We start from the raw sequence: 13,869 nt of genomic DNA on the forward strand, positions 1-13,869 counted from the left end.
GCAATCCATGAAATAATTGATAAATCAATACAAGATTGAACAATAGTGCTTCGTTCTTGACTCTCATATAATGGCATACTAAATTCTTGTGATTATCTAGCCCTCAAGAGCTCAATCTACACGGGTTCATCAACTTCAAAAAAATAACGCACAATCATCATAAAAAATCAGTTGGCGAAACTGTTCCAAGATCACGTATATGAGGAGCTTTTATTAAAAACTCGAGATTACAATCATCACCAATTGAATGATAAACAAAACACGAAATATAGAGATGAATCAAAAACTCGATACTCCTCTCTAGACAATGTCTTTGTCTTTCCTCAAGCTTTATTTCTTCCACTAGATGCTTGAAATGTACGAAAAATAAGTCCAAAAAACACAAGCATCAAATTAATCGATCCTTAGCACCAGGAAAACGTTTAAACATATGAATCAAAGTATATAAAGTAGTAATAAGCTGTTAAGTAAACACGGTAATCTCAAGTGCTCAACTAGAGTAAAAGAAGCTGATATTTGAGCAAGCATCATGGTAAGGCTATACAAAATTGATGAGCTCATTCAGTATCTACACATTTGAATATGGCATGCTGGGACACATTTTGCAGCCAAAAACAAAAGCCATTTCGCCTATATTACTCGTTAGATCATCTCCTATATTTCTGTAAACCCTGCACACTGCGAAAACTGTACTATATAAAAGAACATCCATTCAAAAAGAGTGTGCCAGAGTGCTACAACAGATGAGGATTTTGTGATGTGCCACCAAATAAAAGCCGCCCAGGAAGTTGCATCGTATTGCCAAGTCGAAAAGTCCCAGGCAGAAACCCCTGTTGATGAGAGCTGTACGTCGACCCGAGTGGACTAAAAGCAGTTTGCTGGTTCATTAACCCAAACATTGATGTGGATGCGGAGTTGATTGGTCTGGGCGGGCAGAAGGAAGACCTTACAAGGTAAGCAGCAAGAGGATTTCCTGGGTCGGGTAATGTACTGGAGTATTGTGATCTGCTTGTTACCAGAGACATGAGTTGAGATACATCGTGCGCTACTTGAGCAGGAGGTGCTGTTGCTTCAACATTAGCCACCAATGTTCCATGCACAGCCAAGTTGAGCTTCTCCGGAGTTAACTGAAGGATTGCATTCAACAGATCTTCTACAAGCACAGGTTTTAATCAGCATGTGTTGGACAAGAAAATTTTTAAACTTTAGTCCAACACGACAAAGGCACAAGGCTCGTATAAGTATTCCCCAAAAAAAGCCGAAGACAAAATGAGTTATATACTAAAGTTCACCACCACAGAGGCACAGACGGCTAAACTGAACATTTTATGAGATCTCCAAAAGACTACAGTACTCCCTCCATTTCACCATCATCTTTCCATTTTATTTTATACGGTTTTTAAGGATAGTGTGTAAACCACATGAATAGTGATCCCCATGTGCTTTTGATGAAGAGTTAATTGGGAGGAAAGTGTGGGGACCACAAAAATTCTGACCCCATCTGAGTTAATTTGATCCAAAATGGTAAAGAAAACCAAAATAGAAATGGAAAGTTGTTGCTGAAACGGAGGAAGTGTCTCCCACGCAATACACCAAGCACAAATGATAAAATTATATAGAATTCGCATACCGCCCCACTGCACACATTACAATCAGATGGCAGTTCAAATATTAACTTCATGGATTGTGGGAAGACTCTAAATTTCCTTTTTTAGAGGAGTGTACTGTCAAGTAAACAGTGCACTAGAGATGGCTCCAAAAGGAACAACTTGCTGACAATTCAAGTATGGCTCAGCTTGATTTGTTCGTATGTAAGGCACATTGGACGCAGTATCAGTTTGATTACTAGTTAGGTGTATTTTGCATTATCAAATTCACCCATGGGCCTGCATTCACTCATACAACACAATTGTTGTAACTTGTGCTGTATGAGTGAATTCAGCCCATGGGCTCAAAAGGCAATTTATTTACGAAAAAAAATACACATCTTAAAAATTTAATGAATTGTTTTGTCCATTAACCCCAAATACAAAGAATCAGTCAAATATTAATTTACACAAAATACAAGACATTACATTTTGGTAGGCTTAACTTAAGCTTCCGATCAAGAGGTTTTCCTACATCAAACATGGCTACTATGGATTGTATATAAGATATGTTGTTTATGACATTCTTATTTATTACTTCATGGATTTACATGTAATTCTGGGCAATATTGTTTTTAAGTATATATTCTAACACAGGACACTGGTCAAATTGCTGTATGAAGTATAAACTGAATATATAAAGCTCGTGACATTCAATTTAAAATCATAAATCAAATCTGAAAACTGAAACATTTTACCTGGTGGCATTGAAGATGATGTCTGCTTCTGAAAGTTGCACTTCAATGTATCAGCCAATAACTTGTTTGCAAGCACTTTTTCGTAATAAGATCTCAATTCTAGTTTAGTCTGTGTTAATGCATTCTCTGCTTTGCTGAGCAATAAATCATACTTCCTGTGAACCTCTTGAATCTCTTTTTCACGGGAGAATAGCAAAAATGTCGCCTGTTCAGATGTAAATGCATGAATTGAGGATTTCTAGCAAGAATTAGTGTCTTTTCTAAAATTAAAGACTCAAATACCTTATCCTTGTGAATCTTATCAGCTTCTGCTACTTCATTCTTCAATCTTACTAGCTCATCTTGGAGTGGATCAACGCTAGCATATCTCAAATTTGAGGATTCTTGGAAGGAGCTATTGGCTGACTGTGGGAGGGCTGTGCCAGCAAGATTTGGGGTATGAACCTGCTCCCAACCAGCAGTCGGCAGTATTGGTTGCATCAGAAGCTGATTGCATAACCCCCTATTCCCTGGAGACACTTGATCTTGACAAGAGGCAGGCACTCTAGAAATACAGTTTGATCTGTTAGAAGCTCCAGCAGTATGGCTGGTCACATTACAAGGAAGATTTCCCATTGGCTGCACAGACAGAAATTTAATATTGAGAGCACGTAATTTAGTCTTTGTACACAGATTTAACAAGAACCCATTACCCATTTCTCTCCACTTATCTTGGATGTCATACTAATTGAGCACTTATACTTCCTTTGTTTTCTTTAGTTAAACCATTTCAACTTGGCATGAAAAATAATAAATGAGAAGAGGCGTGCAATTGTCCATTATAGCCCATGCGATTAGCTTATAAGTGGGAAGGGATGGTAGCGTAAGAATGGACATAATTGTCATTTGCATTAAAAAGCATCTATATATGGAAATGATGCAGCTAATAAGAAAATTCCTAACAGCATATAAGAAACAACTAAAAAAACATCGAAAATATATAACAATTCTCAGTCTGAAAATGAAGGTTCTAGGTTTCAGCATCAGTGTTTTTACTTTGGATCACATTAAGAGGATTGCGCAAGTATGCAAAAATGGTCAGAGACATCATCAAACCAACAAAGGATGCTGACTATGATAAGAAATTCAATCTCCACAACAAGCCCACATTATTTTCCATCAATAAAATAAGTTTCATTACCACCAAAAAAGAAAGCCAATTTCCCTAGTGTAGCAGGACAGGACATAGGTTAACAATTAAGTCTGGTGCCGTATTTTGTAATGGTATGGGTTGGGAATCCGATACGAAGCTCATTTCTTGGTTTAATTTTTGGAGTGAATTATACTGCATATCCTATATTCCTATTATATTGTTTTGTTCAATATAGAATAGATTGTGTTCATTTTTAAACTCTATTTCAGTTGTACCATATTAATCAAAGTCTTTTTTTTTTTAATGTGATGAACAAAACCTGAAATTTTATAATTGAATTTTTTTAAAAAAATCTGATATACAGAAGAAAACTGATGTATAAAACATCACATCGGACAGACAAAAAGAAAATGTGAAAAAGAGAAAGAAAATTAGATAAAATAAACACTTGCCACAAATGATGAGAATAGAAGAGGAATGGCAAGACCAGACCAGACCAGAAAAGATCCAACGAGAATAACAAAGACGACAAATTCAGATGACGGCTGCTACTGTCTAACTGTTTCTCTCCATTGTTCTCTATCTTCCCCTTCAGGGTTTGTTACCACCATGGATTATGGAATGGATAAAATCCATGGGAGGGTTGCATTCCTAAATCCTATGGATTGTTCTCTATCTTGGGATACGACTTACGAGCAATGGAAGATTATCAAAAAGAAAATTTGAAGAACCCATATTGAAAAGTTAATGAGTTTGGAGCCACTCATCTCACAACGCTACCTTCAACGAATAGATAAACACAAACGTAAGCTTGTAATACCTGCTCTAATGGTGAAGAATTTCCTGTTAATGCACATGCTTGTGACTGCACCAAGATTTGTCTGCCAGCATTTAATCCGGATGAAGGATACATGGTCATCTCTTCTAGACTCTCCTGCACAGCAACAGTGGCAGGAGTAGCCGTGTTTACTTCTCTCACCTCAGCCTCTCTATTGGGTTCTGTAGAAGGTACTTCAATGTTGGTGTTCCTGTCCTGCACCTCGTCTATCCTCTGCTGCGAAGCCAGAGTGATAGAAGTACTCAATTCTGCAGCGACCCTCATCTCAGCCACCCCATCAGAAGACCTAACAGGAACTTCTACATTAGAGTCCTCACATCGCACCACTTCTATCCTCTGCTGCCCAGCCACATTGGTAGTAGTACCTGAATCTGAACCAGTTCTCATCTCTATCTCATTAGATGCCTCAAAGAGGGCTTCATTATTGGAGTCCCCATGCAGCCCTTCGTCTATATATTTGGGCTCAGACAAAATGGCTGTAGTACCTGAACCAGATGTACCTCCCATATCAACCTCCCCATCAAATGAGCTAGCAATGGTTTCATTGTTAGAGTCCCCATCAATGATCTCTTCTATACTCTTATGCTTCATCACTGTAGCAGTCGTACACAAGTCTACAGCACCTCCCATATCAACCTCTCTATTAGATGAGCCAGCAGGATTTTTCAAAATACAGACTCGAATTGGGACATCTTCTATCCTCTGCTGTTGCATAACAGTGGCAGTAGTACACAAATCAGCAGCTCCTCTCGTCTCAGCCTCACTAGTATACGCCGCAACAGATTCTAACCTTTGCTGCACAATCATATTGGTTGGAGAACCCGAGTCTGCAACACCTCTCGTCTCGGCCTCAAAAATTGATGCTCCGACAGCTTCCATCCTCTGCTGCACAATCACAGTGGTATCAATACTGGAGTCCGTTGCACCTCTCATCTCAGTCTCTCGAAGCGGACCAACAGGGGAATTAACTCTACAGTCTGCATTATCAGATACTTCTTCTCTGAACGAAATAGCATCATTTTCTTCATCAGATGCTACGTGTATGATTTCTAGTTCTGTCACACGATCAGGAGAGCAAGGGTTATCTCGCTGCGCAGATAAATTGACCATTCCTGGTTTGATCTCATGAGAGTGCTTGGTTTCTGAGTCAGGGTCAAGGATCGGTATCATAGTTGCGGAATCAATAGGATGTTTAATCAAATCAACAGTTTTCTGTGACGATAAAGTTTTCTTCAAAGAAATAAATATGTCATCTTTCAATTCTTTTTCCTTTAACCTTGAAGCCAAATGCTCCTCTTCCAACTCCTCCCTCTTCGTAGCCATCTCACGGTTGTGTTTTTCAAGCTTTTGCTCATATAGAAGATCCAAATTCTTAAGAGAGTCTTGTTTAAGTTCTGTTTCTCCATATTTTTGATTAATGAGATCCACTTCCAACTAATGTTCTTTCTCCAACTTTGCTTTGATCTCACTCTTAGTCCTATAAAATAGAAGAATTTCTTCTTTCTGTTTTAGAATAAGTTCTCTCATCCTGCGCTGCCAAGTTTCTTCTATCTGACTCAGGCTACTGTAGTGATATTTTGAAGAGGATGGTTTGACAGATTTACCAAGTAATTTCCCAGGATCTGCAAAAGAACCAAAAGGCTGAGACAAGGTGTGATCCAAGGTACAACATTTTATGATTGTTGCTCTTCTAATGCCCACAATACTTAAACATTAGTAGACAGGGACAACATACCAGCCATTTCACCACGTCTTTTAGCTGAATCTGACCGGCAACCTTTTCGTACCCATGGTTTTGGACCAAAACTTTCATCACCAGAATGTGAATTTCTCTTGCTTGTCATCTTTGCATCTTTATCATCAGATTCAAAACACTGAACCGGACTGGCCATGAGTTCACCTCTTCTTCTTAACCTCTCCGAAGATCCTGGTAAAAGTTTCCACATAGGTTTCCTTCCCTCAAGTAGATTACTCCATATTGCCCATGGTGGTATATCATTATCTCTAGTTGGTTCATCTTCTTCACCATGCAAAACTACAATCTCAGAAATATCATCTTTAGTCCCTGGAACTTTGGAGATTCGTGAATAGCTAATCATATCATCATCTTCACAAGTTAAAATAGCTGAAAACTCATTAGTAACGTCAGCTGCCAGTTTATCTTCGCACAAACAACTAAGATTTTTAATTGATGAGCAATCACTATGCAATGCATCAAGTTTACTAAACAAAGAGAATACGCCCCAGAGAAGTAGCAAATGGGTTATACTGTGGCTAAAATTGCTGACGTTGCTCTCTAAACTATTGCCTTCCTTTGCCAAAATTAGAGCTTTCTCTTCCACACTATATGATGAATACAATCGAAATACTTTCAAACTATCACCATTCGATTGTATAGACATTTTTTGTAGTGACTTCAAGTCATGTGTTGATCTCCAGTCACTATTAAATAAGATGACACAGTCTACTGAGAAGAGTTTGACGTTTGGTTGACAAGAACCTTTTTCAATTAACATCACCAACTTCCCGCTATCTTTGTCATTGAACAGATTAATCGCAGCTCGCTTTTTTGAAGAATCAAATTCACGGTAGATGTTTACGTAACACTCTTCACCAACTTTTTCACATATTAAGTCATCTAGGAAGTGCTGAAGATTATTGGACATCAGTTTTGAATCCATCGACTGCAATAAAAATATTGATAGCAAACAAAACTATAATAAGATTTTTTTTTATGCTGTAAGATACTGAACCAAATTATCGATGCAAAACAAGCTATTAGTTATAATCAAAGAGAACAATGAGAAAATTCCAGCAAATAAAATCAGTAAATCACTAATCAAATGTAAGATCATCCAAATATAGAATTTATCATTAATAATGAATGCAGCAAATTCAGTGCTACAGAAGAACAAGATTAAAGTTTTGTCAGCAAGTAACCCATAGGAGTGGATGTATTCAGGTAACTAAAACTCAAAACCATTGCCATAGCAGATAGACGGCCTTGATTTTGACTAACATACTTATTCTAGGAAGATATGACATCCACTGATCCACCACAGTAGCAATAAAATTAGGAATGATTAAGCTTTAACATCTAGAAATTCTAAATAATATACTGCTGAAGTTTCTTTTACAATTCAGTAATTACGGGATGAAGAAAGCTGGAAGCTGAGGGGCATTCAAACAAGAATATTGCTTTAACTCAGTTTAACATATAAAAGTGTCCCTAACTGCTTTTACAACAACAGTCAATTGGAAACAAGAAAATGTCTAAAAGGATGAGTTACGATTACTGTACTTTGTACAAATGCTTGCAGCTTAAGAAGTTGAATAAAAGTAAATTATAATCCTTTCTAAAAGCCCAACATTTTAATCCATATAGCAGCATTGGTGTAATGGTCGTCCGATAAAACTTGTCATTCAGCTTTAAGGGCACAGCTTGATAACATCTTGATAGTCACTCTCCATTTTTTCTACACACTTAATTTTTACAGGTTACATTTAGTTGGATAACCCCATTCCTCTGAAATATGCACCCAAGATATTTGAAGCATCGACTAGGAGGATTTCTTCGTCAAAGGAATGATCATGTCATCTCGTCTAAGATTGTCGTAACAAAAAAAGGATTTGGGGCCGAGCCTTTGGTAAAAGTCAATTGTAATTGGAAAATCCTATGTTGCCCTTTCACATGTCCTACTATTTGTCTTCAGTTTTAGATACATAACACACAACATATTAATGTATTTTCTAAGAATAACCGTCTTTGTCATTGTCACTAAATATTTCTCTTGGTACCATATAGTATGTCTTTTTCAAGTTAAGTGCAAGTCTTTTTTTCATAGTGCTAGAGTACTCCATCATTTGTCTTATTAGATAAATTGCTTTGACTGTAAATCTTTCAGGAATAAACCCAAATTGATTCTTAGTGTCCTAGAGCAAAAATGTTGTAATCGTGATCACGGTAACAGAACATTGATGTGGATTTCTAACACCTAAATATCTGTTTTTTTATGCTTTTACAACGCGAAAATTATCTGTTCGATTTTTTTGGAAAACCTTAACAACGCGGCTGATGCAATGCGGCCTTGTCTTTGCATTATGCTTGATACATCTCCTCACACGTAGTTCTATCACTCTATCCCATAATTCTATGTATGGCTAATACTTTTTCTCCATTCGTTGGGCACTTGCTGGTCTCCAAATCTAGTTGAATAAATAAGTTAGCCAAGTAATTTCAATTGGCCTTAGTCATCTCTTTGCTTCAATAGGTAAACCATTTGGCCTTACCACTTTCTTTACCTTCATTTACTTAAAAAACCTCCTCAACCTCTAACTTTTTGCTTCTTTCGCATAAATTATCTATTTTTTCTTCATATGGAGTGAAGGCAACAATTCCTTATTCTCCATTAATCAACTGGCCTAAATAATCTTTGATGTTTGTACTAGGATGTTATTAGATCCTTAATACACTTTACTATACCTATGTCATTTGTCTTTGTTTGTCTCCTTCTAGCCATTATATAGATATTTTTTGTCCTTTAAAATATAGTTTGTCAAACACCTTTCTGAAAGCCCTTAATTTCACATCGTAAACTGCTACTCTCACTTAGGTTTTAATTTCCTTCCATTTAAATATGTTTTCCTCATTCCTGAATTTTCCTAATGCAAGATATCAATCTTTCTTTTTCTTTGCCACTATCTTGATCTTCTAATTCCAACATGTTATATCATTCTTTATTAGTATTGCCCCCTTATTCTCCTAAAATCTCCTAGCTATTCAAGTAAAATAATATTTCATCAAATAATAATCACTCTTCTTAAACCATATGTTAGCAACCAACAAATCGTATAAAAGTGCAAAATCCAAAATGAACTCTCCTTTTCTTGTTCAACCATCAAAATCTCCATGGAAGCTTTCGTCGGCACCGCAACTTACCCTTACGTGCTCGTCATATCTCCTATGATATACAACCTCCTGCTCGATGCACCAACACATCATCTAGATCCTCCCGAAATGTCCTTTTAATTGATTCATCACTCCCCCACTTTGGTGCATAAGCACTTGTGAGTTGTGATGTTCAAAATCTCTTCACCATATACAATCTTTACACTTATGATCCTATCGTTCTTCCTGTATACCTCTACTACATCCTTAGTTGCTCATACATTCAAAATAATACCAACTTTATTCTTATTTCAATCCTGCCTTGAACACCACAATTTATATTCTTACCTTTCTCTTGCTCAAGAAAATGATAGAAAAGATTACTCTTGTGATATGAGGTGTGACATCTAACAAATAATTATATTAACGGAAAAGAAATGGCAGTAGTGAAGCAGAAAGCATAATACATCAAAATTTAAAAATAAACAATAGTTTGGTTAAAAAATGAAAAAGATTCAATCCATAACCACATGGGGAACATTAAAATTACTATCCAAGACTAAACTGTAAAATGAGACCGGGACTATTAAAAATAGATGACCGTATAAATTTCATACCTGAATGTCCTGAATTACAATTAGCACTCTCAACTGTTTTCTCTTAACCACTTGAAGCATTTTATCAAGTAGAAGGAGTTTCCCACTGACTTCTATTCCGTTACTCAGATAATCACCAACTGGACGCCCATCATTGACAAACTTTTGCAAAGACGAATCCACTAGGTAAGGGTGATCACAGCACTGAAAAGGAAACACATGCAGAATCTTTCAGAAATTATTTTGACCCCAAAATAAAGTCATTAACGAAAAAACAAGGCAATTTGAACTGCACTAGTGCTGTCACAGGAAACTTGCGCAAATTTCTAGTCGCAGAAAAAAAAATACCTTCCTAATCGTAGAGAGAACATCATGAAGACCATCTAGTACTTCATTCTTTAAACTTGAACAAAGAAACATCGAGTTTTTAATTAATGTCTCGCAGTACTTCTCAAGCTGTACATATGAAAGACCAACAGGAACCCAGAACTCGACGTATCTTGGCATCTTCTTCTGGAAGTCAGGTAGGTCTTCTGATTTCTTAATAACAGAAGAAGTCCTCAAATTTGTCTACTCAAATAAAAAAAAATCACAATAGCACAGCAGAAATAAGAAAATATGAAGATAAAGAACCACAGTGCAGTTTTAATGGAGACCAACAGTTACAATTCAGAGAAGGCAGATTGGAGACACATAAAAGTTATCTTGTAAAAGTACAAACTAAAAACTAATATGTCTAAACAGCTTTGTTCGTACAAACTTCCAATTTCAAAGAAACATCGAATCATCCCAGATTTTGATTATGCTTCTTCAGGATGCCCAAAACTTGGTCTGTCATTAAACATAAATGTTTAATTTCCTTGTGTAATAAATAAATTCACTCTAATTAAAAAGCTGATCAGCTATTTGATGCACTAATGAGGGTAAAACCTAGTACTTTGACAGAATACGATATCAAGTTAATACTGATATATGAGTGTTCCACTCAAAAAGTAGGATCATATATGGAACAATACTGATATGAGATGTAGTTAAATATTGATACATGGTGATAAATGAGTGTTAGTAATACTTTGCGCATTTTGATAATTGTGCAAAGTTCCACGGACAGTTATGTCTTAATATAAAGCTTGAAAGATGCTGCAGCGATACAAGGGGAATAAAAATGCAGTGAGCACTTTAAGCCAAAAATAAGTAATGAACCAAAAACGACATAACCTTACATAAAAATACGGATATGTATAAAGAGAATATATGCCTGATTCAGGTCCATCAATAAACCAGCAGAAGCACACTAAGGGGGTGAGGGAGGCAAGTTCAACCTCCTTAAATGCAAAAACAACTTAAACAAAAAAAAAAAAAAAAAGCAACATCAAAGCTTACATCATTATAACTATTACAAGGCTCCAAATCTTCAATCATTTCACCATGTGTTTTTTCGTGCAACAGGACATCTACTGATGAGGAAGCCCGATCCTGGTCACATTCCTGCTATAGTTAAGATAGCACTCAGATGGTCAAATGTTAAAATCTATTTTGTACTTCAGCAAAGGGGGAAATGTGAAAATGAAGAGTGTACTAGACTGGGAAGACTAAAACAATATAATATTTGTTCATGCATTTACTTCCCATGCATTTACTTCCCCACAAAACACCCATAAACAATCACCAAGAGAAAATAGGAGTATTATGCACACACATATACACTCAGAAATTAATTATCTGGCAACTAACAGTAGTGCCCAGTAAAAATTCTGATTTTTTGAGCATTCGTGTACACGAATAGTTTCAAACAGCTAGGATGTGCGGTAAATTACTACATGTTGTATGAACTATAATCTGGTAGATTTATTTAGTAGCTAATCCTAGAGTATTTTTATGGGGTGTGCGGTAGCAATTAGTAGCAATGGCAGCAAGAGACCAGGTTGCTTGAGTTGGAGAAGTTGAGTTTCATTAAATTTCTTCATAAAGAATAAAAGACTAAAAAGCCAAAAACTATTATATAGGAATGAAATAGACCCAACTACAAGTCACCACTTGAAGCAATAAGTTGCATACCCCTAAGCCTTTTGAAGTCAGAAATGCAATAAACTAGCTAAATTGTGCACAAGAATAGATTAAAAATAACAGGAGGGGGGGAAAATCATTCAAGGCTTAAGCTATCACATTGTCTGAAAAAAAGTAATGTGACGATCATATCTGTGTAGCTCAAATAGCATTTCCAAAGGAAATTTTTAAGCATATAAAACTATTAATATAAAAACCATAAAGCCATTTTAGTACTCAGAATTCAGAACAAAGAAAACATTAAGAAAAAAAAATCAGCCTTAATTTCCAACATGAATCAAAGTTCGTACTTCAACAAGACTAAGGCCAACACTTTCCAATATAGTTTCTCCATTCCCAGGCTGTGACTGTCCTTCATAACCAATCCTGCAACTGAAAACAAAAGTTCAAATTCAATAACAACAAAGCAAATGCAGTTCAAATTCAATAACAACATTTCATTAGTCCAATGTCATTAGACCTTAAAAAAAAAATTCCAATATCATTAAGTAACAGTCGCCCAACCGAACCTTTGTTGCAAATACATATACAACTTCACATAAATAAAAGTACAAATGAATTAAGAATCCATTTTGATATAGTCTTTTATAATCCAAGACCAAACAAACGATAAATCGCCCCATCAAAACAAAGATAATAAAGAAAATCAATAGATTACCAAGACTTGTATGAGACTGTCTTACCATCGCACAAACCATATAATTAGTCCATTTTTTCTAATTAAAAGAAGTGATAGCTCTAAGACTATGATCGCTCGCAGATCAACTTACAATAAGTGTAAATTGAGTCAACATTGTCTCATTTGATAATTTGTGATAGATTAAACATTATAAAAAAATATTTTCCACTTTGATAAGGACAACATACTAGAATGTCAATTAAAGGTGTTATTAAATTCTTTTTTTGATGACACTCATTCATTATTAAATTCATAATCTTAAAAGATTGGAGATATTACATAAACATAAATCATCCGATTATCTACCATCCCTACCCCTAAATCTACCAATAAACATAAGTTCTTCCCATTCTCTTCCACTTTCTATCTTTATTACCAGTCACATGTATAAAAATTTACAAACCTTTGATTTTGTACCGAAGTGTTGTCCAACAAAACATCTTTGCTCTCAGATGGCATACATTCAGTAGACACTGAAACAAACAACAAAAAAAGAAAAGTTAAAACCCATTTTTATTTTACTAACAAAAATTGACCCCATTTTCCAGCGAAAGATGCAAAAAGTTAACTACATTCAGTGCAAAAATGCATGGAAAAAGAAAAGTAGCCATGAAAATACCTTTATACTTTTTGGCTTGATCAATATGCCCTTTCTTGAAGATATTGGCATCAAGTCTCTTTCTCTTAATGATAGTATTATTGTTACCTTGTTTACGGGAAGCCTCCATTTTCTTCCCCTCTGATCGTTTCACAGGTCCTCTATCTTCCGCCATTACTAGGGTTTGCTCACTTTAACAGTAACAATTTAGGATTATTTTGTTCATATGACCTGATAATTGAATTTCATAGAAAACAAACGTCAAATCATCAAACATATACGCACTAATTTTGCAATTTTGAGCACGATGTTGACATGAAACTGAAAATGATTGGAAATCGCGTTGTTAATGCATTTACTTAGGGTTGACGGAGGGAAGGTGAGTGAAGATGAGAGAGCGGTATTAATGGTGGTGAGCAGAAAAGTGAAGCTGTTGCTGCCTAAAAGTGGATGTACTGCAGCGTGAGAGGGAAGAATTTACTATTTATTGCTCGACCACACTACGTATTTTTATATTAAGTGGTATGATTGTTTTGTTAAATTAACGATTATTTATTTATGATGTTAACAAATTATCCTTATGTGATAAAATATAAAAGGGCGAAAGTTTCGTTTTTTTTTATTTTATTATTATTTTTTGTCTTTTTGTATCGATTTTCAAATCATAGTGATTAATTAGGAATTTTTGATTATTATGCATATTTTTTAAAATTTTCATCTTATTCGC

At 35.7% G+C, this 13,869-nt stretch overlaps 2 protein-coding genes across 4 annotated transcripts; both read right to left on the minus strand.

The window, feature by feature from the left end:
• Nucleotides 1-229: 229 nt before the first annotated feature.
• Nucleotides 230-5,637, minus strand: LOC130827608 (uncharacterized). 2 transcript variants are annotated; one of them, XM_057693373.1, is made up of 4 exons: nt 4,297-5,637; nt 2,627-2,962; nt 2,345-2,549; nt 230-1,150 (listed from the first exon to the last, which is right to left on the minus strand). In XM_057693373.1, the coding sequence occupies exons 1-4, from the start codon at nt 5,635-5,637 to the stop codon at nt 735-737; spliced, it is 2,298 nt and encodes a 765-aa protein (XP_057549356.1). In that variant the 3' UTR covers nt 230-734. The 2 variants fall into 2 exon arrangements, with proteins under 2 accessions (XP_057549356.1, XP_057549355.1); XM_057693372.1 differs by having other exon boundaries at nt 230-1,153.
• Nucleotides 5,638-5,748: 111 nt separating this feature from the next.
• LOC130827610 (helicase protein MOM1-like) lies at nt 5,749-13,599 on the minus strand. Of its 2 annotated transcripts, none has more exons than XM_057693377.1 (8): nt 13,164-13,599; nt 12,948-13,017; nt 12,156-12,237; nt 11,182-11,286; nt 10,147-10,368; nt 9,820-10,002; nt 6,050-6,998; nt 5,749-5,936 (listed from the first exon to the last, which is right to left on the minus strand). In XM_057693377.1, exons 1-8 carry the CDS (start codon nt 13,315-13,317, stop codon nt 5,749-5,751), a joined length of 1,953 nt encoding a protein of 650 aa, XP_057549360.1. In that variant the 5' UTR covers nt 13,318-13,599. The 2 variants fall into 2 exon arrangements, with proteins under 2 accessions (XP_057549360.1, XP_057549359.1); XM_057693376.1 differs by having other exon boundaries at nt 11,182-11,289.
• Between the last annotated feature and the right edge of the window lie 270 nt (nt 13,600-13,869).

This window comes from Amaranthus tricolor, chromosome 11 (genome assembly GCF_026212465.1).
Source record: "Amaranthus tricolor cultivar Red isolate AtriRed21 chromosome 11, ASM2621246v1, whole genome shotgun sequence".
NCBI lineage: Eukaryota > Viridiplantae > Streptophyta > Magnoliopsida > Caryophyllales > Amaranthaceae > Amaranthus > Amaranthus tricolor.